The 27,982-nt window shown below is 34.6% G+C and overlaps 1 protein-coding gene across 4 annotated transcripts in view; it reads right to left on the bottom strand.

Annotated features, from left to right (window-relative positions):
- Positions 1 to 27,982, bottom strand: part of NRXN3 (neurexin 3) — a gene marked incomplete at its 5' end in the record, with an annotated part of 1,312,545 nt that overhangs the window by 134,384 nt on the left and 1,150,179 nt on the right. For 2 of the 4 annotated variants that reach the window (XM_081316144.1, XM_081316145.1), the window contains 2 exons: positions 8,882 to 9,189; positions 20,986 to 21,072. In XM_081316144.1, the coding sequence (XP_081172270.1) occupies positions 8,882 to 9,189; positions 20,986 to 21,072 (395 nt within the window). The remainder of the gene's footprint in view (positions 1 to 8,881; positions 9,190 to 20,985; positions 21,073 to 27,982) is intronic. The other 2 variants (XM_081316146.1, XM_081316147.1) reach the window with 1 other exon arrangement.

Consider the following 27,982-nt stretch of genomic DNA (forward strand, 5'->3'; position numbering starts at 1 on the left):
TAACTTTTGTATTGATTTTTGTTTTAAATACCCTGTAAACCGCCCTGAGTCCTTCGGGAAAGGGCGGTATATACATTCAATAAAATAAATAAATAAATAAATATACAGATCCTTTTGATATTCACATGCATTTTCCATAATCCATTTAATTATTTTTAAATTGTTTTTAACTTTTGTATTGTATTGATGTTTTTAAATACCTTGTAAACCGCCCTGAGTCCTAAGGGAAAAGGCAGTATATAAATGCAATAAACTTAAACTTAAACTTCATAAATGGAGAGACTTCATGAAGACATGCCTGCATGAGGTTCAACCAATAATTTAGTTATTATTGAATTCAATAATTTAGTGGACAATTCAAATACTGAATTTGTCCTACACAATATTATAGCAATAAGAGATTAATAAATCAAAAATATGAATTCTGGATCAGCTGAAAATTTCAGATGTTTTTAGATAAATGAAATAAAAGTGTAAAAAATATTAATTAAACCATAAGGAACATTTTACTCACTGGAGATACTACATATCTAATAACCTTTTAAGATTTATTGCACTCTAGGGATTACTACACTTCACAGAAGAGACAAGATTAACATATATGCTTCTTGTGCTAATTCAAAAAGGATAGAAAATAAAGTTTCTTCTGACTTCCAGTCCTGCGCAGCAGCACAGCAGTTGAGGGGTCCAGGGCTCCGTGCCCTTTGGCTGAGTTTCTTCCTGTTAGGGGACCCTAAATGGGCCAGAAGCCACCCCAATGAGGCAGCAAAGAAGGAAGGAAGTCCCAGGGACCACGGAGAGATGGAGGCCAACCCAATTGGTCCAGCAGAAGCATTCCAGAAACCAACAGGAGAAAGGCTAGCCTAACTTCAGAGTCTAGCCCAAGCTGCAAGCAACCAAAGTCAAAAGCACTATTTTAAGCTGATTGTAAAGAGCACATTTGAATCTGGGTAAGAACATTGATTTTCTCTATCCTACTTATCAACTTTCCTGAAAGGAAAAAATATCCTAAGAAGCAAAAAACCTCCAAAAGTGAAGGAGGGGGATTTTTACCCCATCCTTTTTAACTAACAGAAGCAGAAAATTAAACCTTTCATAAAGGACCAAAACGTATTGAAATGAAATGACTATAAAACCTAAATTTGGATAAGTTTGAAATAACTAAATGGTTAAGATTCTCATTTTAAAGGTAATTTGTTCATTTTGAAAATTTGAGAAATAAAGTGGTGCTGACATCAAGTGGTGGATGAAGACTACAACAGCTATGGCTTTCATGCAGGACTTGCAAAATCTGGAAAAAAAAACTATTTTTTACTTGTGACCTTCAAAGCTCTAACAATAGACAACAGTGACAAAAAACAACAATCTGGGCTGCAAAGTGAGACTTATAAACTTCAAGGAACAAAAAACAAACAAACACTTTTTTGAACTTTCTGGATTACAAGTATCTATTTAATTCTGATCCCCAAGCTATATGCAGAGAAAAGAAAATTTGGATTCTTAGTCATCATGGAAAATCAGAGATTTATAGAAAGAGCTTATCAAGAAAAAAATAAATAATTTCAAGAGGAGACATATGATATGTGTAACTAATTTAAATAACAATGATTTCAAACCACAAAGAAATCCAAAATAACTTTGAAAATACAAACCAATTCATCTCCAATTTAACTTTACAACAAAAAACAATCCAGGAAACAACAACAGAGAAAGAACAGATAAAACAGACAACTGAATACAAATTTGAGGATAGAGACTTAAAGATGGAACCTAACAAAACAAAGAAGTATGATTAGCCCAAATGGAAAATATATATATAAGAAATACTGGATTTGGAAAAGACAACTTATACTTTAAAACCACAAAACAAATTTGAGGATAAGAAAAAAGATTGGACAAAATGGAGTGCAGAGATGCCAGGAAAAACATTAGAACTGGAGAGACAAAAAATGATAAGAGAAGCAGAGAGAAAAAGAAAGGAAAAGATTTTCAACAAAAATGAATGGGCAAATGCCTCTTACAAAGATATTGTACTTGACTTACCTTTTATATCTACAGTAACACCTACAAGAATTGGAAAGATTCTTTGATTCAGCAGAACATATTGATTAAGAAAGATACTGGGCAAAAGAAAAAGGCTAAAGTGAAAATTAAGAAAATAGATGATGGGGCCTATCAGAGAGAATATTTAAAAAAGAAATAACTGTTCAAATATGGTTAAAAAAATAGAAACATTTTGGATATGAATTTTATTTTAAGAGAGAAGAATCCCTTAAGTAACCGTACTTTCTTTTTCTTCTTTCTTTTTGTTTTATTTCTTGATATAAGTAATATAAAAGAGTTGGAATGGTTTATATAAAGGAAGTGTTTTAGATATTTAAAGGTGATTGACTTTAAGAAAATTACAATTACAATTTTCTTTTTTTAGTCTTATTTATTCCTTAAGAAAGGTAAAAGTATTGAGTTAGCTTACATGAGAAAAAATAGACTTAAATATTTAAACATAATTAACTTTGAGAAAATCTTAACCAGTAAGAATGTCTTGAATATTGTGGGAAAAACAAATGTAAACAAGAACTGTAAACAGGATCTATGATGAGACATTCAGAATGACTAGATAGAAAAGGAATATTATATTGATGTGATTATTATCTGTAGAAATATTAGCAAATTTTTATACTCAATCGTCATTCACTAAAATAACAAGAATTGTATTACCTTTTTAAGGTTGGTAAAAGAGAACATTATGGGAAAAAGAGGAAATCAAGTAAAGCTATTGTGTGGATTACAGATTATATAAATTAACTGTTAGTGAATGTTTCTTAAATGTAAACCCAGACAACACACTGTTTACCAAATATGAAGGTGATTATGTTAAAAAATTAATAAAACATATTTTTTTAAAAAAGAAAATAAAGTTTCTTCTTTAAATTCTTACAGAAAGAACTACCGGTGGCACAATTTTTCTTAAGATAAAATACACCAATGAATTGAGGTTTTTCTTAGTGAGACAATCAATGTTGAACAGATCCAGCAAAAATACTTTGAATAGTTCTGTCCACTTTTCTTGCCTTTAGATTTACCATGTAACTCAATTCTTGCTCTAGTGCCATGACTTTTCTAGACATTAGTAGTAAGACCGTTGTTTTTTCCTTCCTATTATAATCTATGAAAATAACAGTACTAATAAATATACAAATATAATCAACATAGAATATTAAGTATTCACCTCCATTTATTATCCATGAATGCTCATTCATTTTTACTTTCTTTTTTTATTTTGTAGACAATGCATATTATCATACTTCTTTGGGATTTTCATGGAAGAAAAAATAAATGACAAAACATTACTTGCTTGTCTTCCACTAAAAGATCTATTTTGCCTGAAATTTGACCTGATGACATTTTCACTGTGACTTTCATTAAAATGTGATCACAACCTAGAGCAGAGCTCCCCAACCTTCCTGGCCTGGAGGGAAAGGGAGGAGCAAGGAAATGTGTGTGAGCGCATGCATGCGCAAATGGATACATATACAGTGCGGGACTAGCACCCGTGCACATGCGCAAGGGCTCCACACACACCCACAGTAGTGCAGGCGGCAGTGCTGGTGCCTGCGTGCATGTGCAAGCGGACTGCTGGCACCCATGTACATGTGCAAACAAGCTGCTAGTGCCCATGTGATACTGGCAGCGGTGCTACCACTCCCACACATTCACAAAAAGGGCCACTAGCACCCATGTGGTGGCACTAGCACAAGTGGGGGTTGCATGCACATGTGCACATACTCGCCAGCCATTCCCGTGGCCAGATGGCCAACAGGCTGTGGCCCGATACAGGCTGGAGACCCCTATAGAATAATAAAAGTGAGGGTGTTATTATTATGCTGATTGAAGCATTATAGCAACAACCTTTGCAGGGACAAATGTGAAATGGGAATAAAATCTAGGATAGAAAAATACAATTTTTGGTGTTCTGAATGATCCTACAAAAGCCATCTTAAATAATAAATATTCCATTCCTTTCATTCTTTTTTATCTAGTTGTGACCAATATATAAAAATAAAACCAATTAAATTAAGAAATCAGTTTCCTTTCCTTTCCTTCTCTTTTCCTTTTTTTTTTTTTTTTGAAGAGGGGAAAATAGCCAGGCAATTGCGAAAAAGGATAAGCAAATCTTTCTTTCTAGACAGCTGTAGGTTAATTAGAGTGAGAAATCTCGTTGCCATTCACCATCACAAGGCACGAGTGAAAATAAGTGTTCCCAGAGCCAGACCTTATGAAAATGTGTTGCTCAAAATTCTATGCCTCACAGCATCCCAGAACTGTAGTAGAAGAGAGGGATTAGCAAAAACAGGACATTTCTTTGACGTTTTTTGACTGATTTCTTACTGTACTGAAGTCTCGTAAGACACATTTTAAGTTTTTCAACATTGAGTGGATTCTTTTCACCCTGACAATCTTTTGGAAAGGGTCTTTTGAGAATAATGGAAAAAAAAAGAAAAAAGCCTGTAGGAAGAATGGGAAGAAGATTCAGTGTGCAAGCTCCCTTTGTGCTTAAAGGATTTAGCAAATGTATTCACCCCTACCCGGCGATAATGGGAATTCTATTTCTGAGCCTTGATATCACATAATTGCAATATATAAGATTTTAATCATTCAGTTCAGCACTTCGCACATCCACCTTCATTTGATAGATGAATTAGTTTGTGTCATTCCCACCGAAATATCTGAACATCTAGACAGCGTTTAGCTTCAAGGTGCCCGAGGAAAGTGTGAGAAGCTTAATTAACGTATTTATTTTAGGGTACAGTTTCCTTATTTATTTAGGGACACTTAGATCAGTTCAACTAACGTTATGATGTTTGTTAGTAAAGTATGAAGCAATGCCAGCTGAACTGCAAATAGACAGGCAGAAAATGTTAAGGAACCTATCTTTCTATATACTACTCATCCCTTAGGAATGCTTTGAGAGAGCAAGAGGATTGCTTGGGGATACATCACTCCTGAGAAATCATTTGGGGGGTTTTTTTTGCTGTTTTTTTTCTAAGCCTCCCAGAGTCACTGAGACTGAGTGGGCGGCCATACGCATTTTCTTAAATAAACAAACAAACAAACAAACAAATAAAGTATAAGTTGTCATGCAGATTTAATGGTAAAGACATGCACTTGTCATAGTTCCTGGAAGCAGTATAAAAAGTGTGTTCCAATTGCCTTCTTCCAATATATATATTAAACTGTAGACCAACTTATGGTCCTAAGATTTCTCAGTTCAGTATTAACAAAATCTAACCTTGCTTTTATCTTTGTGAGCCCACGTGATGAGCTCTGACCAATTAAGAAAGCTCTCTGGTCAGGTAAGAAGAGTGCTCAGGCCAAGTATACAACTTTCGACTATAAGAGCAAACCCTCCCGTGATAGAATGACTGAAAGGAAGAACAGCAACCAATGGTGGGATTCAGCTGGTTCCCACCACTTTGGCAGAATTGGTAGCTAACTTTTTGTTGCCCAGGCCCAGAATGGACTTTCGGAAGTGGCATCCACACAGAAAACTGGTTGTTCACATATTTGAATCCCCCCACTGACAGCATCCCTCTCATTTGGATGCAGTACAGCTCTACTCTAGCATCAGTCTGCACTCCAAGACATAATGGTATTAAAACCAGAATTGTTTAAGTACACAATTACCATATGCTTCAATATCCTACGCACAGCAGCAAGGCAAAGTGAAATTCTCCCAAAAGGTACTGTTTGATGAGAGAACCTGGTATGTCAGGGCCTCAAGGCCTGTGAGAACAATTTAATACCAGACATGTGATTTTGAAACAATTTAAACTTGAATACAGGAACATACCCATATGTGAGGAGGTTAAATCTACATTTTCAGTTAGGATCAGCAGGCAGCTCTAATAGTCAGATACAGAGGTGCTTCATTAAATGGAACAAACATAAAATCTCAAGCAGGCAACACAGTATTATTAGCTGCACTAATCTCTACTGGCATGAACAGAGAGATAGTTTCCAAACTCACAAAATGCTGCACATCTTAGAAAAAAGATTCTAATATAGTAACTGCATGGAGACTATAGCTGCTTATCAGTAGAGTTAAATTCACTTAACTAAATAATGCCCTAATCAGAGTTGCTAATCCCAGGGAAGCATCTGTATGCATTTGGCTGAAAAGTCTATGGTCATTAAAATATAATGAAATAGATAAAATAAATTACAAATTCTGAAAAAAGGAGAAAGGGTGGACATGGTTGCTTTATATAAAGCACCACATAAGAGATAGGCCTATCCACGCTCCCATGAGATCTTTTGCAGAAAGCATCACCTGTGTTTAATGTAGCTTATTCAGATGGAACTGAACATATTTACCAAGTGAATGACAGAAAGAATTATATTTCACCAGGATGGTAATAAATTGATTTGCTCTTGAGAGATAGTAACAGAAGTGCATATTGACTTTTACCTGCCTTCTGGTAAGAAGAATGAAATGTCAAGAGTTACTGCTTTAATATCAGCTAAGGCAAGTCCATTAGTGTGGGTGGATCCAGGAAATCATTGTTTCTAAATACTGATGTGCACTTTATTAAATCATTCTAGTACCTTTTTCACCCATCTTTTGCAGCTAACAATTTAAACCCCCTCCAGCCTGCAGAAAAACCTCTCTCCACAGAACTGGTTCCTGGTGGCCAAAAGCTTGGGGACCACTGATGTAAAAAAAACCCAGAATTGTGACAAGGAACTAAAGAACACATTGCAAGCATTATATGGATACTGGGTAGAAATTTTAAGAGAGATAAGTGTCTCAAAATAATTCTTGTCCCACTGAAGATAAGAGTGTTTAATTTTTTGTTTAAGATGACAACTATCACATAAAGATAAATTTTAAAAACATAATATTCAAGAATTGTGGAGAAGCATAAGTAAAAGGGAAAACAAACCTTTGCAAAGATATTTTGTAAATGATTAGATTGCTTAATCAGTTACTAAATAATTAGATTGCTTAATACATTATATTCATAAAGTATATATGAAGATGCTCAATGATCCATGTATAGTTGTCCCAAAGGTGCTATTCAATGGCAATTGGACTTTCTTGCTTTTTTCCTTGAAAATGTTCAGCTTCTCATCTAAGAAGCTTTTTCAATTCGAAGTGAACCGTTTTCAAGGGTGAAAAAACTTCAACGCACCTTTGTGATATTTATAAAGTAATTCTCTACATGTTAAAAATACCTAAACTTCAACATGCTAACTTAAATGTATAACATATGGAATAAAACATCTGTTGCTTGTTACTATTTTAATTAGAATGTATGGGGTTTACTTTGATGTAGATAAAAAATGTAAAGCAGACCATAACTATTTTTCAGAAGATCTTATATGCACTTTAACAAAAGTATACTGTGCTAGTTATAAATATTTAACATATAGAATGTTTTGGATTGAATTTGCACAGCTTGCGGTCTGCCACCTGTACTACATTATAAAAAATATCAGAAAATAATTGTGCTAAGTACGTTAGCGTTGTCCTAATGCGTCTATCAAGAACACATGATACTGATAGGGCTGGTGTGTGTGTGTGTGTGTGTGTGTACGTATATGTATATGTATATATTTATATATTTATTTATTTATTTATTTATTTATTTATTTATTTATTAAATTTTTATACCGCCCTTCTCCCGAAGGACTCAGGGCGGTGTACAGGGCAATAAATATCGAAATATAAATAATTATGCCCAATATAATACAACAATTAAAACTATGTTAAAATCAAATCCAAACCCCAAACCCATCAGACCAGGCCGTATTGTTCAAATAGATAGGGGTGTGTGTGTGTCTGTGTGTGTATGTGTATGTACAGTATATATGTATGTATATATACTGCTCAAAAAAAATAAAGGGAACACTTAAACAACACAATGTACTGTATTTAATAGTAGGATGTCTTATCTTGTGTTCCCTTTATTTTTATACACACACACACACACACATATATACATATACACCTCCTCAAGGATTACTTTTATGTCTTCTTGTCCTGAAGCTCTTGTTGAACTCAATAGGGATTATTATCAGTTTCAATTAATTTGGGGATAATAAAGCATTGGCAAAATGGTGATTTTCTTAGATGAAAAAGATTTTATGGAATCATTTTAATCTGACTTGTAGCCTAAAACGTTTTAGGTTATGTTGATCAATTTCTACAGCCAAGAATTAAACAACTTAAGAGATTTATTCAACCCATCAGCCTTTTTACTTCCATATAATATCACCAGAAGAATGTTATGCATCACACCACTGGACAAAGTATACTAAGGATACTTGACTTTGTCTCTAAGAATCTAAAGAAACCTGTAAGTTTCCTAAACCAACTTTAGGAACTAAACATTAACTATTAAGGGTTAGAAGAACTTGACACATTTAAAATAAAACTGAGCTGGATGGAGATAGTTCCAGTTAATAGGAAGGATATCCAAATGGATATTTAAATTGCTATTGGAATGGTTGTGCTTCTTCTTGTAGCACTTAAGATTGTAATTCTTCAATTGATATGAAGCTTGCAAACAGATGTGGGAATAAAAGCATTCAGGAAGTCCAGTTGGCTGACATGGAAGCATTGGTACTGGATAGTCAGAATTCACATGATTCACTTACCAAACGATTTTAAAAAAAATCAAATCCTATTCTTCATGTTCATGTGTAAAATAAAGAGGGTTTAAAAGAGCATCACTGAAGGATGACACATGCCTAGTAAATAACAATCTCAAAATTTGGCAAATGTCAATTTTTGTTCTTAATTTTATTTTGGGAAAACATACATCTGAGAAAAAAAAATTAGGCTTGAAAACATAGGAACACAAAACATTCAACTTACCTGAATGGTAGGTGTGGAGCGATTTTTCCGCGTTGTAGTAGTGGCCATAGTAGTGGTAGTTTCCATGACAGTGGTGGACATCTCTGGTGGCATAGAGGTTGTGGGAGCTGTCCCCAGAATAGATGGGACTTCACCAACCAGCCGAACACTTCCATTGATTTTGATGTTCGGGTTGTTTTCTGCTGCCATGTTCAATACTTTCAAGCCATTGTAATAGAGACCGGAAAGCTGACCTTGGAAGAGACGCCCTCTATCTTTTCCTCCAATGGCTATTTGAGCCTGGGTGTTGAAGATCGTTAACTGTCGTCCTAAGTGAATGGGGGGGGGAGTGAACAATGTTATTGCCAGGAATATTCTTCCCCCTTTTTAAAAACCAAAATGTTTTATGTTACGTCCTGGTCAGATGAGAGTGGAAGATCAGAGCAAGTTTTCTGACATTGGTGGTGATGGCAATTGTGATGGCTGAGTGACTGGAATACCCCAAAAATGGTCTCATTGTGTTACAAATTAGGATAAACCAGATCAAACAAATAGCAACAAACCCAGATTTTCTTGGCCTTACTGTATTCCCATAAATGTAAACATATTTAGCAGAAGCCAAGATTCCAAATTTCACCCAAGTGATGAGATCAAACCAATTTTAAGATCAAGCATTCTGCATTTTTTTTACTGAGAATCTGAGAGAGTTCAGTTCCGATTTTTGCATATTATGGAATTTAAGAAAATTGGATCCTTCCGTGGACTGAACAGAGATTTAGTCCTGTCCTATGACTTGGAAAAAGATATAGCATTAAAAGATGGATAAATGTATGCTTCATGACTCCTTAAAACATAAAATAACTATTTCTGAATGAGGATATAAACTGCATTTAAATCAAGTTCAACTTTAAGACAATATAGGATTATCATTTCTGTAGAAGAAAAAGATATATCTTAACATAAAGTTAGTGTAAACAAACAATTCTATTCGTTGAGTACTTCACTTTCACAGTAAAACTCTATGCAACCATTACCAACTCACACTGAAGTTATGGAAATCAGACCCAGTACCCCTTTGCTGCAGAAAACTAAATCCAAGTAAGAAGGATTCTTATAGCCTTCTCCTTAAAGTATCAGTTCTTAAACACAGGTTTATCTTTGAAAAGTAGCCTATGCTTTGACTAGCAAGCAATTTTATTGGATGGACATTTTGAAAAGAGAGAATATAGTGGTGAACCTGAACTCTGCTAGCATCTCAAAATGAACCGCCAGCAGGTTCTATAGTATCCATCCAACATTTTTTCTAAAGATTGCTTTTTTCTTCACCAGTATTAATACTGAGTTAGAAACCCAAATTTGACCTAGGACTGATCAGCAAAGTGAATCTTGAGATTTCAGAAATGAATTTCCCAATTCCTTAAAGGAAAGCAGGAAGAATTCAGTTCTAGTCAGAATAAACCCCACAAACAATTGCCAATTCTTCATTCTACATACAAATCGAGGACATATTCATCCCATTAATTCAAAAAGACAATTCAAACTTTGACAAAATGTTTCCCTTCATCTTGTTCTTCCCTCATCATTTCAGGAAAATTAAAAGAAATTTTCAAGAATTACATTCCTTGTATATATGATTTATTTGCATTTAGCTTTCCAAATGACAGCTATAAATTTCATATGATAAATCCAATATGTAAGCTCACCTGGATTTAATCTTCATTCATGTGTTTTGGAGTGTATTACATGTAAATGTCCATTGAATAAAGAACCATACAAGCCACATTTCAGAAAATAAAGTGGAATTAGTATTATTTCATTCAGCCCACTTCTCCCAACATTTACACACACATGTCCATTCCCTCCCCTCCTCCCTTGCACACTTACCACTTTCTTTCTCTGTTCTATCCTGATAAATGCCAAATTCTCCTGTGTTGTAAAGTAGAATCTAAACCCCATTACTGATTCCCTGTGATTAAAGTAGATCAGAATAGGAGGGGGAGCTCACCAATTTTGGTCGTCGTGGCAGGTCTCGAAGTCAAGTGGTGATGCGGTGTTGCATCATCTAATGGTGACAGGATGGGTCATGGGGAAGAGAATTGGGACAAGAGAAGAAATGTATCTGAAAGGAATTCCTATTCCCAAGGAGGATCCTAACTAACCAAGCAAAGTAGATAGATGTTTATGGGAAATGCTGAGACTTTGAGGAAGCGGAACACACATCTTCATGTGCTCTCCACTACCGTAACAAGAAACAGATCTTCATTAAGCAAAGATGGACTAGTGTACAAATGTAAAAACAGCAAATTAAAAGAAGGAAAAAAAATTGAAAGAATATACTCTGTCCTTGGAAAGCAATTAAACCTTATTTTTTGAAATCTCTTCTGCAACCTCTTTCCTCTCATGCCCTTTTCTCCTTATCATATGGATTCATTGCATGTAGCTTGGGAGTGGCATGTTGCATTTATCTGTTGTGTGAGAGAATAGTAAATCTGGCTAGGCTCAATTATTTTATATAAAAATAATTGCCATAGTGATAATCTCACTTAGCCATTTTTAGGTTATAGAGATGACTGTGATAATAAGACTCCGTTCACTCCAATCTCTTTCAAGTAATGATGACATGATAGTGTCAGCTATCACGTGGAAAATTCTGATGGGCTCTCATTAAATTTGGACATAGAATTCTATTCACAAGATCTATTTTTTTTTCAAAGTTACTATAATATTAACAATTGCATTTTTCTTTTCATTCTCATGCAGTGCTTATCATCTGGAAAATGACACTTGAGGTAGATACTTTGTTATCAGCCTCTAACTTTTCCATAAGAAAAAAAAATGTAAAGGCTATTCAACTGCCACAAAATTACACATAAATTAGAACTTCTGCTCAGAACTTACCCATGTTATTTGAATGGGTAAGGACGTGAAAATATAGGAACGGGGGAAGATTTCCTAGCTTGGAAAGCTATAATAAGTAATTCAGATTTGCAGTTTGAAAGGGCTCAACGGGCCTTAATATTCTAAAAAAGCTCTTCTCTCAATTCCTTGAGACATTTATGGCTTTACACAATACAGTACAGAGTCATCTTTCCCTACTGTTCTTTTCTATCCCTTTCTTGGTCTCCACAAACAAAAGTTGCAGAGAGGCAATGAGAACTTATGACCACATTCTATGACCAACAGCCAGAAAATGGTCTTTTAAAAACTAACTCCTAGAAACTGGAAAGCATAATTTACTCCAGTTTTTCACCCCCAAACTATTAATAATTGACGAAAGACTGCTATGAGTCCCAACTGGTATTCTGATAATGACATCCTTCATGTCTAATGACACAAAGGAAAGTTAGTAGATTCCATTAAACACATATTTTTAGTTTCTTTAACAATCCAAGGAGAACTAAAGATAAAAACAACAACAATAAACTACTATACCCACCCTTTGGAGATCACCAAAGGATGGGTAGGGTATAATTGTCATATAGTATTTAGGAAGAAATTTCCCTTGTTGAATGTATTATGGAAGACATGTCATTGATGAAATATATTTGTAGGGCTATGCCATACTTAAAGGAGAGATGTGGTTTGGGGGAAAAACATAGGTGTGCCCTATAGCACCTGTTGTAAACACTTTCAAGTAGTTGTGTTTTTTCTTGGGGTTGTGCAGCTGCCTTTTGTATCTGCCACACAATCCTAGGAACAGATGTATTTAATTTAAGGAGGTTCCAACAGATCCTACATGCAAATCCAACATGTTCTGAGTCATGTTTCTTCCTTTAAAGAACTATAAATACTTCTCAGAGTGGCAGAAGGGGACAGTTTTTAAATTGAAAGAATTATGGAATGTCTTTGGAAATTGAAAGAGATATGTTAGCCATTGAATCCAATCCTTGCTTAATTCTGTAATTCAAATTACAGGATCCATGACATCTATTCTGACTCTATTTAAACATGAAAGAGACCATCACCTTCCTAGTTAATGCTTCCACTTTCAAACAACTTGACTGGTTTGTTTTGAGATAGAGCTGAATGTGTCAAGGATAGATTTTGCACCTTACTTTTCTTAATTAATTTCTTCTATTTTTAGTTGGTAGACACCCTTAGTATCAACCACTGTCTTTGACAATGCTTAGCTTTTCTAGAAAACTCAGAGCTAACCACAGATTTAGTACATTCTCTCTCATGGCCCATGATCTTTGAAACAGCATCCCCCAGATGTTATGATTACTATTCTCCAAGGGTTTTGGAAGTTTCTTATACCTCCCTCTGTTTCCAGGTCTGGGGTTAGAGTGTTTGTGGAGCCCATCACATTTTTGTGTATTTTGTTTATTTGGCTCTGTCCAGATGATCATGATTTTTAAATTATGTACTTTAAATAGTGTAAGACCACCCAGAGTCTTTTTGGAGTTGCTGCTGCAAATCCAATAAATTAATAATAGTTGAAATTAGTCTTCAGTTAATTTCCATCTTAGGTATTTCAGTCATGTATGTTCATTAAGTTATTTTGTAGATCTAGACTATATGAAACCAAACCAAATTTGCATTTAATCTCTTTGCTGTTTGTTTATGGCTGTTGTTGCATGTAAGACCGCAATCTAGTTCAAAATCATTATGAATGGGCAAGAGAGGTTTAGACATTTACTTCACTGTTGCTTTCCAAAATTTGTGTCCTCCAATAGGAGTGTAAAAAGGCTGTGAAACTCCATTGGTGCTAGTGTGTGAGGGAGAGCAACTGAACATTTGTAAGCAAATGAGAAAGCTTTATTTTATTTATTTGTCTTAGAAATATAACCATGCATATTGTTCCAACATCCTAGATACAATTACCTGAAACAGATGACCTATTTTTTTTTTAAAAAAGAAAATGTATGCCTTTTCTTCTGGATGATTTTTTTCTTCTAGCGTAGCTCACAAGGCATGCAACATAGAGCACAGCTACATTTTATAACTAAACACTGACATTGAAAGTGTGTGTTTGCTAAAAGGACAATCACAGGTCTCTGGAGGATCTGCTTTTAACTAAAACCACTTGTATGAAACATTTTTACTTGATGATAAAGTGGAAAACAAAGGGCAAAAAGAAAAAAAATGTTTAGAGGAAACATGCATAGTTGAAATATCAGGTCAGACCTCCATCTTTCCTAATGTGATGAATCTTACAAAACAAGAAAGTTAGTAAAAAGTATGGCATATATTCTCTATTTCAAATGCATCCCTGTAGTACTGGGAGCATATTGTGACTAAGAGAATGCAAATTGTGTAGTATAGTTAATCCTCTGTTAACTATGGAAATTGGAACTCCATTACTAAGTTACAAGTTTTAAAGCATAAAATCATGTGACCATGCTGACTTATGATGGCATTTCTGACAGTAATTATTAAATGCATTTTGTGTGGTCATTAAATGCAACATTGAGTGACTTCAACTTGTGATTTTCTCATTGGCTTTATTTGTCAGAAGCCCATAGTCAAGGTTGCTAATGTCAATTGTGCAATGGTGGAACTCTGTGGCCAATGTCCCAAAAACACATTTTCATGAGGCAACTGGACTTTCTTGTTTTCCTTTGAAGACATTTCACTTTTCATCCAAGAAGCTTCTTCAGCTTGGACTGGATGCTGTGGAATAGAAGGATTTATACTCCTTGCGGACAGCTGGTCATTCACATTCTTTTAGAAAGTCGTTGAAGCCACCTGGAGGTTTATCTGAGTCCTCACAGTCCTTTCAACCATTCCAAGAAGGCTCCACACCCATTTGCACTACTCAGGTGACCCTGACAACACATTCCCTACCATCCAGTGAGAGCTGAAGAAGCTTCTTGGATGACAAGCAAACATATTCAAAGAGAAAAAAAGTAAGTCCAGTTGCCTCCTGAAAAAACACCCTCAACCTGGATGACTGAGAACCCCATAGACCACTGTGACCAATGTATTTGCATGCTGCTTGCCAAGTGCCCAAATCATGATCACATGGTTGTGGGATGGTGCGACAGCTGCAATTTTAAGGATGAACCTTAAATCTCTTGGCTCAGTTTCATTGTAACTTCAAACATAATTAAACAAGTGGTTGCTAAGTGAGGACCAGTTGTACATGTGAGGTTCTCCTTGCTCTATTTGTGGGGTTGATATGGTTTACATAAAAGACAAGCAGTTCTTGCCACTATTTCATCCAGTATAGGTATAATTTGCAACCCTTTAAATCTGGTTTTGAATTTACAAATGTCTGTATAATCTGGTTTTCCCATTGCCAAAACAGTAAAGGAAACCTAAAAAAGAAAAAAAAGAAAAAAGAAAACTCTGGACATCAGAATACCAATTGCACTGATCTGGTTCAGAATGTTGAATTTCGGAGTTAAGGCTACAAATCTTTATTCTGTCTAAAACTGTCAAAAATTGAATACTTGCAGTAGCAGCTGATGGATGAGGTAGATTTGTGCCATTTGCTTTCAAATCAGCCATCAACTGCCAATTTATTCTAAGCTGTGTGATATACTGCATCTTCCAGCATATCACAACATGTATGCTTGAATATATTTATAATTATTTTCTCATTCTCATTTTTTCAGTCTGAGAATGAATGACAGTATGTAACCCTCTCCCACATCTGGGTGCTGCTGTCAATATACTGAGCACTGAGCAATCTTTAAATAACTACTTTATTGCTACCCAGAGTTCATAATGATTATTTGTCCTGGCTTTACTCCTGAAACAGGAATGGGTAGCAGCAAATCTCTGAATCTTTATACACTGCCTTTTAATGTTTCCTATTCTACAAAGAAAAGGAAAACATGAAACAGCAAGCATGTCTGGTATTTCAGAGCAGCTGAATTTAGCATAGCTGTTTGGGCATATATTATGCATGCAGTAGCCCCAGCCTCATTTTACAGTTCAGAAATTGGTGCTTCTTTTCCATGCATCATCAAATGAAAACATGTGATTTCTCCTTCTATTTCTTTCTCTCATGACACACAGATACAGGAAATCAGTGGGCAGAAATACTAGAATCCCCTGTGTGTTTTTTTATAAAGACTATGTCCTTGCTCCAATCTGGCACCCTCTGGATGTGCTGGGCATGCAATAATCAGAATTTCCAGTTAGCATTTCCATTGGTTATGGTACCTGGGAATTCCAGAATTACAATCCCCAGCTACTCAGAAGATGGTAGAATGGAGAAGACTTACGTATAATGAAAAGTTATGTATCATAGTAATAGTAATACAAACACTGGATTGTTTTTAAACACTTGAAAGCCCAAATACATTTTAATTGCCTTTTTGTTTATCAGCTAAGATGCAGTTATTAATAGATAACTGCCAACTACGCAAGAGAATTAAAGTTAATTCCAATTTTCAATTTTATACAAATAAAATTTGTGAAGTTAACTGATTGACAGAGCACACCTTTTATGCATGTTTATTAAATGGAACGTATTCCTAAGTAAATGTGAATACAAATAATGCATTACTGAATTAATAGATTTTTTGGATGAAAATTTATAGGATTAATCCACTTAAATTGTAATTTCTTGTTAAATATCATTTTGTTCTCTTTACTTCTTTCTTCCCTATAATGGAGGAACAGATTTCGCATTCCTTGCAAACATGCTTTTAATTCCACCCCCACAATTCCATCACTTAAAAAAAATCACTTAAGAATTTCATTATGTACTTAAGTGCCATTAATTTTTCTAGGACTCAAGGACACCTAACTTTCTTGGCATGGCATCCATTGTGTTAATTGTAAATTATTCTACTATAGGTCCATTATGTCTGGCAGACAGCTACTCTCAGTGCTCTCTCTTTGACAGAGCAATCCTTCCGTCTTGGCATCCATCAATTTATCATGTTCCATTTTGATAGCTATCTATCCTCTCACTCATCATTTTTATGAGGTTGTCTGACATAAGACTTTCTTGATGCATTAAGAAATAAATGAATGACTGCATGGGCTGGCAAAGTGTAGATGAGAGAATCAATGACAGGTTGGTACTGGTATGGTTTTCCCCCACTCTGTAGTTTTATCACTTGTCCAAATGACATCAAATCAAAATACCATGTTTTAAAAACTCTAACATTATAGAAAATGATAGTATATCCCATTCTACGATAAACCAGATAGAGGGGCTGTCATGTGCCAAAAATCAGTTTGGAAGGAGTATGCTTCGGACTTTACCCAAGCATGTGACCTCTCTGCTTATATGGCATGTATTTTTTTTCAGTCTTTTGGTGAAGCAGTGGGTGGAGCAGTGGGCTAATGCCTCCTTAAGTAACACCAGCTGCCTGCAATTAGTGCAGGTTCGCATCCCACCAGGCTCAAGGTTGACTCAGCCTTCCATCCTTCCGAGGTAGGTAAAATGAGGACCCAGATTGTTGGGGGCAATTAAGCTGACTTTGTAATAATGCCGCTTGGGGGTGTGTGTGAAAGCCCTAATAAGCAGGCATATACATAGAATGAAGGCTACTGCTAAGCTTGTAAGCCGCCCTGAGTCTTTGGAGAAGGGCGGGATATAAATGGAATTAAAAAAAATATATGAACTTGAAAAAAGATGAGGCAGCTTTAACGAATGGAATTAAAAAGCCCATTCTTAATGCAATGCTTATGGAAGCCTAAAAGCAGATGTATGATTGCCTTGATGCTGTGCTTATTTCTGCCTAAAGTCAAAGCAGATCTTATGAATTATTTTTATTTTATTTTAGTACAGCCCTACTAAATAGTACAAAATGATTTACGACACTCTATATCAGTGCCCATCTTACTCCCATGCTTATTAAAAATGTTTGAGATCTCTGGTTTTCTTTAGATTGTGCTTCTCTTGTGTGATTGTCTTTTAACAAAGCAACATCATCAACTTATCTTCACCATCAACATCATCACCACCATCACCACTGACAATGGCAAAAACATCAATTCCAGAACTCTTAAGACAGTAGACATGTAATTATCTTTCAGCATGCTTATCTCAGGCTTAGGAAATAAAGAAACAAAAAAGCAAACAAAAAAGTGAAACTAGAGAGGGGGGGGGAACTACAAAACAGCAGCAGATTTTCAGGCAAATGAGCTTCAACACAGCATTGGTCATGCACTGGTTTAACAAAAGCAAGGTCACTGTTGTCTTTATTGTTAAAGGGACTTTATCTTTTTGAGATTAGCAAGAGAAAATTATCCACTTTTTAGATTAAATATGTTTACATTTTAAAAATCTACTCTCATAAACACAGATCACATTAATGAGCAATCACTGTTTACTATTCTGCCACCTGAATTATAAAATATAGTGCTAACAGAATAGTTAACGTCATTTGTATACCTAATGACCCATCACACTAAATACAATTTAGCAACGAAATGTGACTACTGACCCTGAAGGTTATTAACTCCCTGGTTAAGGTGTTCAGCTAGAAACTGGGAGACCATGAGTTCTAGTCCAGCTTAGGTACAAAGCCAGTTGGGTAACCTTGGGCCAGTCACTTTCTTTCAGTCCTAGGAAGGAGGCAATGGCAAACCATTTTTTAAAAACCTTGCCAAGAAATCAGCAAGAACTTGTCATTGCAGACCTGATTGAACAGAAGAATAAAATGCACTTCACGCTTTTTGCAGACTCTAATATAGGATAGCCTTGTTTTCAGTTTAGGACTGAAAGTAGCATTTATAATTATGCTCTAATCTAAGTTTCTCATCCAGGCCAATTGCTGGTATGTTTTTGATTTTCCTATGGTCTTAACTAGCAAAACCATTCATGTTTGGTAATCTATCAGCAATTTAAAATTTCCTAAAATAGGACAAATTGGTTTAGGGACACAATCTGAACAGTTTGAAATGCATTCACAATGATTCAGTATATTCCTCTTTATTTGTTTGGGTAAATTTCTTCAAACCCTTTATCCTCTGCCATGGTTCCTTTATTTTTCCTTATCTATCTCTTATTTATGCATTTAAAGGGCTACTGTTCCTTTAACACATTTTATCATCTTTCTCATAATTACAGATTAATATATACAATATGAATGCATGTATTGTTATTTTTATGCTTAGACAACCATTAAAAAAGTTACCTTATCAGTGGGGAAATAAACAACATGTTTAATCAATGTCTGCTCATGAAATCAAAAGCAAATCTGGAATTAAAATCTGAAAACAAATCTAAAATTCAAAACCAATTATTAAAACTTCCATCTGGGTGTCACCCAATTCTTTTTTGTCTAGCAGAGGCACTTTAAAAATGTAAGCAAAAGTTGATCCAGGATTTCCTAAATTATAAAACTGGCTCCAATATGTTCTATTTTATATCATAGCCAAACTGGGGGGAAAGAATCAGCTTTCTAACATAGCATGTGATACTTAAAGAAAATTTTCCTTTAACAAAATAAGAATATCTTATTCAAAAGAGCCAGATTCAAAAAGGCTGATCACAGAAACTATGTGCATTATGAAATATGTGAAGTTTATCTCCAGAGATCTCCAACCTTGGCAACTTTGAGACTTGTGGACTTTTAAGTCTCAGAATTCCTCAGCCAGCCATACTGGCAGAGGAAATCTGGGAAGTGAAGTCCACAAGTTTTAAAGTTACTGAGTTTGGAGACTCCTGTTTAACTGATTGGTACAATATCTGGAGGTCATTTCTCAACACTTGGCAAAACTTCAGGGACAACTTTCAGTATGATATCCTATAAACAAATGTATAAAGAGGTAAAAATATCTGTGTACAAAAATTTTCTATTGACAGACTCTGTTGGTTGAAATCACTATTAAGTTAACTGAAATGGGATAGTTGGACTTAAAAATGGTTAACCTCCCCTAGAATACTCTTATTGTAAACTGTGTTTATTTTAATGAGGTTTGAACTATCTCCCATGAGAAATATTTCCAATCACCTTTCACTGGGAAATGAGCAGCTGTAGAATTCTCATTAAACCATTGCAATATATTTGTGACCATGTATAAATTGCTTCTTCTGAGGACTATATATTACTTTGGGAAATCAATGGATTTGTGAACTGTTAAACAGAAAAGAAGCATACTTGTCCTACATTTCTAAAATACATATACAAACTATACAAATAGTGTCAATCCAAAATGTCCACATGGAAAATGGTACTGCATAAATATACATATAGATGTATATTTTTGCAGGTGGATTCATCTTGGTGTTTAGTTTAAGATATGCATCAAAAGCTCCAGTCCATACAACTTTATTCAGCAGAAAAATCAGTTGAGTTCAATAAGACCTACCCCTAGTAAGTATAAGATATGTGTAGAGTACAACTAAGGATGAGAATAACTAGTCTTAAAATACAAATCAATTACCTGTGGCTACACCACTAGCATTCTCATTAATGCATCAATAAAAAATGTATCTGCAGGTCTATTCTGTTGATCAAAAGAGGAATCTGTCATTGCCTCATGCAGCAAAATTCCATGGCATTATTTTCTATATTTTGTAGACTACTATTTGGCAACTTTGGCAACTTTAACATGGCTGGCTAGAGAATACTGGGAATTGAAATTCATACATTTTAAAGTTGCAAAATTGAAAAACAAGGTGCATTCAGAATGCAAGGTGCATTCTGAAAAATACCCCCCATTTTCTCACTTTTCCCTATAGAGCTTATATGAACATTTAAATGAGATCGAAGAGTTGGAGAAATAAATACCCAAAACACATTTGTTTCATTAAAATGAAAAGGGAGGTCATAACTGTAACATTATTTAAAAGGGAATGGGATATCTGAAAATTATGTTTGAATAATTAGGTTTCTAAACAAGTTTAAGACAACTTTGATGATTATATATATTATTTAAAAATAGTTCATGCAGTGTTGTATAGCCATAATACATGTTGTTTCATTTTCCTGTTTGGTTTTTTTTTTAAATGGTGTCTTAGCTCTTGCTTTTTTCTTTGCTTTTTTTTATAGTAAACATTGAATTTCGTCCCTTTAACTTGGTTTTAATAGCAATGTATTATAGCATGATTTATCAACATATGGCAGGTGGAAGTTGACAAAAATTATAATGAAAATTAAAAGTCATTTATGCAGCAGGCGATTCAAGTTTAAGAAACATTTATTTGCAGGCTTTAAAAATGAGGGTTTAGAATCAAATGGATTTAAAATGAAAGTTTTAACAATGGTTACCTTTTTCCTGCAGCCATTCCTCTACGGGTCGGTTATATTTGAAGGGGATTTTCTGTTTTACCAATTGGAACGCAGTATCAGTGTTTCCTTTAAAGTTTAAAAAACAGCTTAAAAACAATCTGAAAAGTCAATGAAATTGTTAAAAAAATAAAACATCCTAAGTTACTTTGATTTATTCATTTATTTATGAAGGAATTTAAACAAACATGAAGATATGTAGTTAGTCCTCTTTTAAAATGGTAGAGAATAGCACACTCTCATTTCTTGGAATTCTAGAAGAACTTTCCCATGTTCCAAGCATGTCTGTTATGAAGAGTTACCTTTAACATCGAAATCCTTTCAATCTAGCATATCAGTATTAGGAATCATGCTGGCTCACTTTCCTGCACCTCCATATGCTTTTACATGATGTAAATTGTGAGAATGCCCGATTCACTGCCCTCTTCTTACATTCATAGAAAATGTTTCATGGAGCTAACGTAAATTACAGAATCATAGAGTCATGGGATTGGAAGGACCTGGAGATCTTCGAGTCCAATCTCCTGCCCAATTTTTCCAAATAACTTTTCTAAACAAATGCCTAGGCAAATTTTGCACCTACAACCTTAGAAGGCAGGCTGTTCCATTCCTTTAAAAAAATCAGGAAATGCCTTCTTATTTTGAGTTCTTTCCGTAAGATCCTCATCAGTGATTCTTGTGCTACACTCAGGCATCATGGGTAATAAATCCACACCCTCTTCCTTTTGATAGGACTTCAAATATTGGAAGATATCTATAATCCCTCCATTTAGCTTTTTCTTCAGTAGGGTAAACATTCTCCATTCCTTTAACTGTTTTTCATAGGATTAGCCTGCAATACCTTCGCTATCTTTGTTGTCACAACATTCTTCTTCTATTGAAATGCAAGACTGCACTACTGGTTATTTTGGCAAGTGAAGAAAACTGCTGGCTCAAACTTAAGCTATGGTGTGTGCTAGGATGTCCTCTTTTTTTAACACCTTCTACTGAATCAGGTACTACCTATCCTGACCTTTATAGTTGTTGTTTTCCTTTTCCAGATAAGTGTAGAACCCTACACTATATTAAACTACATATTTTTGAATATGGTCCTATATACACATCTATCAAGATCCTTCTGAATTCTGTGCCTGTTTTTTTTTCTGTTGTTAGCAATTCCTCACAACCCCTGCCTCTCTCCAAGCTTTATGTTCACCCACCAATCAGAAAAAGTATCTTTATTATCTTCTCATCCATTCATGCCATTCCCTTGGTTTACTAAGTCTCTTTCTAAATTAATACAATTTGACAATCACAATCTATTTTAAACAACTCCTAACTGGCTTCTAGTAGTACCTTGTTCCTTTCTAAATGTTTGCAAATTCCACAGTGTGATGATCTTTCTAGGATTTTTCCAGGTATTAAAGTCAAACTGATTGGTCTGTAGTTTTCTGATTCTTTTTACTGTTTCCCTTTTTTAAAGGCTAAAACAACATCAGTTCTTCTCCAGTTTTCTGGTGCTTCCCATGTACTACAGGACATTTCAAAGATTACAATGAAAAATATATTGCTTTGTAACAGACCTCTTCAACTTTATGCCCTTCAGATATGTTGGGAACAAAACACTCAGAATTCTCTCAAATGAGTTGATATTGTAACCTCCAGAATCTCAACATGAATACTAAAATCTCCAGATATAATAGGACTACCATTCTCAGAATGGAATTATAGTCCAGTGGATCTAGTGAGTTGTACCTTTGATGAAAGGTAATGTACACCTATACAGTTTCCAGCTTCCCACTGCAAACTATTATAGCTAAGAAACAAAACCTTCATTCTGCTGGGCTCAGATCTCTAGAATAACACTATCTCAGAGTTTAATGTTTTATTTTGCATGTCTATGCAGTGAAAAATATTATGATATGTGCTGAATTTATAACTTTATAGCAGGGTATATTGAAAGGTGTAGTAGCATTGCTGAAGATGATTGTAACAGCAGAGATGTTTAAGTGATGTGACTTATTTTTCTCTATACTTTCCTATATAAAATAGCTTGTTTTCAGAAGGCTATGCACAGTATGGCTAGTTAAAGCTTTAGCTTTTTCAAAAACAAACAGGTCTCTATATATCTTCCCTCACCCTGCCCCATCTTTAATTGATCATGTCCTCTACACTTTAGCTTAAGAATGCTGTAACTCCCCTTTAGAATTGCTTTGCCAAGACCAGACACATGGAAGGTCAGCTAGGATGAATAGGCTGGTTCTATCTCACATAAATTCTGATAGCTATTAGGCAAGAAGTACAAACAACATACACAACATAGTCCAGCATCTCTAGAAAGGAGGATAGATAGATATAAACCAAGGACAATATCTTAATTAAAATGTCCTTGGCAATTATTCAAATGTTTCAGGTTCATTCAAACTGCTGACAAGTTGTATCACTGAACCATCTCTAGGTGCTGTGTTATTTATATCTCCTATATTCTGTAAAAGTATAAAACATGACAAATCCTCAGAAACGACTAGCACTATGTGGGGGGGGACCTTTACCTTTTATATATAACCATTCAGGAAAAACATTTTACACTAGCTGCAACAATCTGGGGAATTCTCTATAGCTCCCTTTCATGAAGATGAAGGCCTCCCAGCTATTGAGGGGCTATGAAATTCTGTCCTGTATTTACAGTCCTTTATTGAATATTGTCATGTCTTTTTAATTGCTCTATATACAGATATTTTTCTATGTATTTTATGCTTTGCTGTCAAAGTCATTCTGAAGCTGTGCTTAATACATTCTTCAACTTTTTCTCTTAGTTTTCTGCTTCCAGATTCACCTTTAGCAAAACCAAAAGGTTTGGGAGTGCCAGTGAAATACTTGCTGAATATGATGAGAAAGCGATGTAATGCAACATTTCAAATGGGTAATGAGAACCTGTATCACATTAATAAAACTATTGGGTCTAGCTTATATGAGGTAACAGTTCCAATTATACTCTGGCTGGTTAGACTGCACTTCAAATACAGCATCGAGTTCTAAACACTGAACTTAAAAGTGACACAGAGAAGCTCAAGCAGGTTCAAAGGATTTCTACTTGTATAATAAGGGTTTTAGAAACTTCATCCTATAATAAATGGTTAAAGAATTGGACATACTGTATTTAGTCTGCAAAGAAGGAGACTATGGGGAGATATAAGAGTTGTTTACAGATATCTAAAAAGGCATCATGTGCATGACAGAGTGCTCCTGTTCTTTGTTGAATCCAAGGGCAGGACAAGAACAGACTAGTTACAATCAAAAGGAAGGAAATTGGGACTGAATATTAGGTGGTATGAGCTAGCAAGCAAAAGAACACTGATTAGAACAGAGGCGAATTACCTCTTCTTGGAAGCTTTCATATTGATGCTGAAGGGTCATCTGTCAAGGATGGTTTAGTATGAACAAGAGCTTTAAGAACCTGACCTATAAGAGCTCTTACAGCTCATACATTCTATTATTCTATAAAGCAAAGAAGAAGATGGCATCCCTCTGTGTACAGAAGCTAATTGCTGCAACTATACTTTTTTTTTAATTTCAGCACTTGAAATAGGACAATTGTCTCCACCACAGGAAAGGCAGCAAATTAATTTAGGATTTACAAGGCATTCTTTATGACACATCAGTTCTTTGTTGTCTACATCTTGTCACATTGCTGTATTTGTTAATGTCTATTACTTTGGATGGCTGTATTATTCTGGCTAACTATCGGGTTGGCCCTGCAAATCCTAAGATTAACTATAACTTAAAAATCAGTGATTAAAAAACAAGCTACTAGAAGATGAAGAAAGAAAGTCCTGAATGGAAAGAAATATAGCAGATCAATGAACAAGTAAATGTAAAATCCTATTAACATTACTTAGATTAAATTAAATTAAACTTTGCACAGAAAGCAATACGTCTTCTTCAAATCCAGGAAATGAATTGCTAATCTCTACCATCTCTTTCAAAATGTTGATTTTAAATTTAAGTTTATATCTTTATTATGAAAGTAATTTTATTTATACACAGCAAGATACCATTAAAATTAGGGGGGAAACTGAAGGACCTCTGAAATTCAACAAACTTTAAATTGTAACATTAGAATCTTTTCATATTCCTTTTTATTTATTTATTTTTTCATTTATGTCAACCATTCACAAAACTATAAAAACGTGCATGAGAATGTATTCATCTTTATATTTCATGGACAAGAGTGAATTAAAGGACATGTTGCTTACAGTTACACACATGCAATATAAAGTGAAAAAAGGACTATAATTACAAAATTACAAAAATCAAATTCCACAAACTATACTGTTTTTAGGAGGCAGCTTAGATTAAAGACCTCATAGACCTCATCAGGAACCAATAACATTTTTTACTTTACACAAAACTATATAATTATAATTTACAAATTCATTGGATAGTTAACCTGGAAACGTAAGAAAAAGAAATTCATAATACTGGCCCAAAAATTCAGTTAAGCATTCAGTTATTTATATATTATATTTCATAATCTGATTCTTAGCAGAGAGAAGATAATATTTTTAAATGCTACACTTTTCATTTTTTACTTTTGCAACTTATGGCCAAAGATACTATCAGTGGCTTTTTTCCATTTGATAATGCAAATTTAAGCATTGTAATTTCTTATTTTCAAAACCTTATTGTATCTGCTTATATTATCAGTGCAAAAATACAGAAAAATAGAGATAGTAAAAAAGAAAGAATCACTCAGAGGTTTTCTTTTGGAAAATTACTTTGACAACTTTAATGCTTCTAAAAAAGGAACTTATACATATATAACTATGCACTGTGTGTGATAGAAAAAATCCTAACTAAATGGCATTTTATAAGGATAAACAATAAGTGTTACTTCCCTTCTTCCATTCTATAAAACTACACAAAAGAAACAGAGCTTTTACACACACACACACACACACACACACACACTTCCTGGTTAATTTAAATATGTAACTAAGCCTTATGGTTCTTACTGGTGTGTTGCTTCATTAAATATTTCCCAAACAAGCTAGACTTCATTATACAAACAACAATTGCTTTTTTCCTCATTTTCCCCTTAAAATTCAGGCAAATTTCCATCCAAATAAAAGTTGTTCCATTACATCCATTCCTAAACCAAAAAAGAATTTCTAAACCACAAAAATAAAAGAGCAGTTTGGATAATGTCAATGTTTTCCCCTTGATGGACATATGCGTAATGATGAAATAGTAAAGCAAAGCAGAGTAGCATAAAGGTTCCAGTGCCATGTTTGCTTTCAGGTTGACTATTAAGACAGTCTGATAATTTTGAAATCCTTGAAAATATTAATAAGAAAACTGGAGGAAAAAATAATTTCTCCTAAGGAAGGCAGTACAATATGTTTTAAAGACACCTTAACTGTTTAATCAGTTGTCTATAAGATTATTTTATACATAAATAACGAGGGCCATAACTTCAAAAAGAGATTAAATTTATTAAAGAATAACAAGGATTATCACTGACTATTACTCTTAAAGAGTAAGCAAATGTTTACTTTGGCAGGAACTAAAATTTGTTCTGTCTCAATGGCATAGCTATCTTATAGGCCAAAGAGTTTGAAACAAGTACTTTCCCAAATAAAAATGTATCTTAAGAAATACATGTTTGCCAAGAGCAAACTTAACTCCTTTTCATCATGTCCTGAGTTCTAGAATAATTTGTTATAGCTTTATGTCCTATTTCTGTGGCATGAGTTGGAATCTTTGATATTGGTATTCTGTATAACACTTCTGTTGTCAGCTTCACAATCTTTCATGCTTATCTTCACAAACATTCAAGGAAAAAAAAACCAAAACTATTATTTTAACTTATATTTGAAATATAATGGATGGCAAAGCTGGCATATGAACCAGACTTTGTAACTCAGATCTAGTCTTTGTATTACTGCAATATGAATACAAAAACATACAGTATTAAAGGCAGCTGCAGGAAAGACTTCTTTTTTTAGAAAAAAGAAAGGACTGAAATGTAGAATGTCTAAAATATTATTCATTTGTAAAGGTTTGCAAGCATCAGAAGGTTAGATGGGCATCGCAGGTTCACACAGGCAGTGACAAAAGCAATACAGTATCATTGCTGTATTGCTGAGTGGTGTTAGTTCATTTTCAAGAGTTCCACTGGGTTTTCAGGCCTAATTCAAGGAGCTGTTCACTATCTATAAAATCCTAAATGTCTTGGGCTCTCATGACCTCTATCTGTTCTGAGTCTAATCAGCCTGCCTTACATGATCTTACCTTGAGGAGTCCTGGGAAATCGGGATAATAGGAGCTTAGATGATTATCTTTGTTGTGGCAGCCCCTTCACTATGAAACAATCTGTCCCTGAATTCACACTATTTCTCATTTCATCCTTTAAAGAAGTGGCAAAAACAGTTCTCTTCCATAGAGCACTTAGTGACAAATTCTTTCATTCCAAATAGCAGCCCTTGGAGCAGAACGTTAGGAATTTTATCTTTTTTTTTTACCTGCTTCTATCACTGTATTAATTTTCTTCACATAAAGAATCTGATGAAGCACACTACACACACATTTTTGAAAAAAAGCAACACATCAATTTATAAAGGGCTCTTCAATGCTTTTTACCACAGTCTCCTTAACAGAAGTGGGTTTTTGAATGGTGTGGCTTCTTATTCATTCATTGTACATCATCATGATTTGGCCCACGCTTACCAGTTGGTCCTGGAACATTATTTGCAGGTTTACTGTGATAATACTAAAAAGTTTCTTCATAGAGGAAAATTGAAGCACCAAATTATAGGCCTTTGCAAAAATTTTGTTCCAACTTTTTCAGTACCAATTAGGATAACCTACTTGTACTTCAGTTTTCCAACTGAAAAAAAAAGTCATTAAGGCACTTGAACAGGAAACCATTTTCCAATTTGTTTCACCTCTATAGCATTTGTCCTTTTTTCAGTGTATTTCTTACTTGAAAAAAGTTATG

Source organism: Vipera berus, assembly GCF_964194415.1.
Source record: "Vipera berus genome assembly, chromosome: 1".
Taxonomy (NCBI): Eukaryota; Metazoa; Chordata; class Lepidosauria; order Squamata; family Viperidae; genus Vipera; species Vipera berus.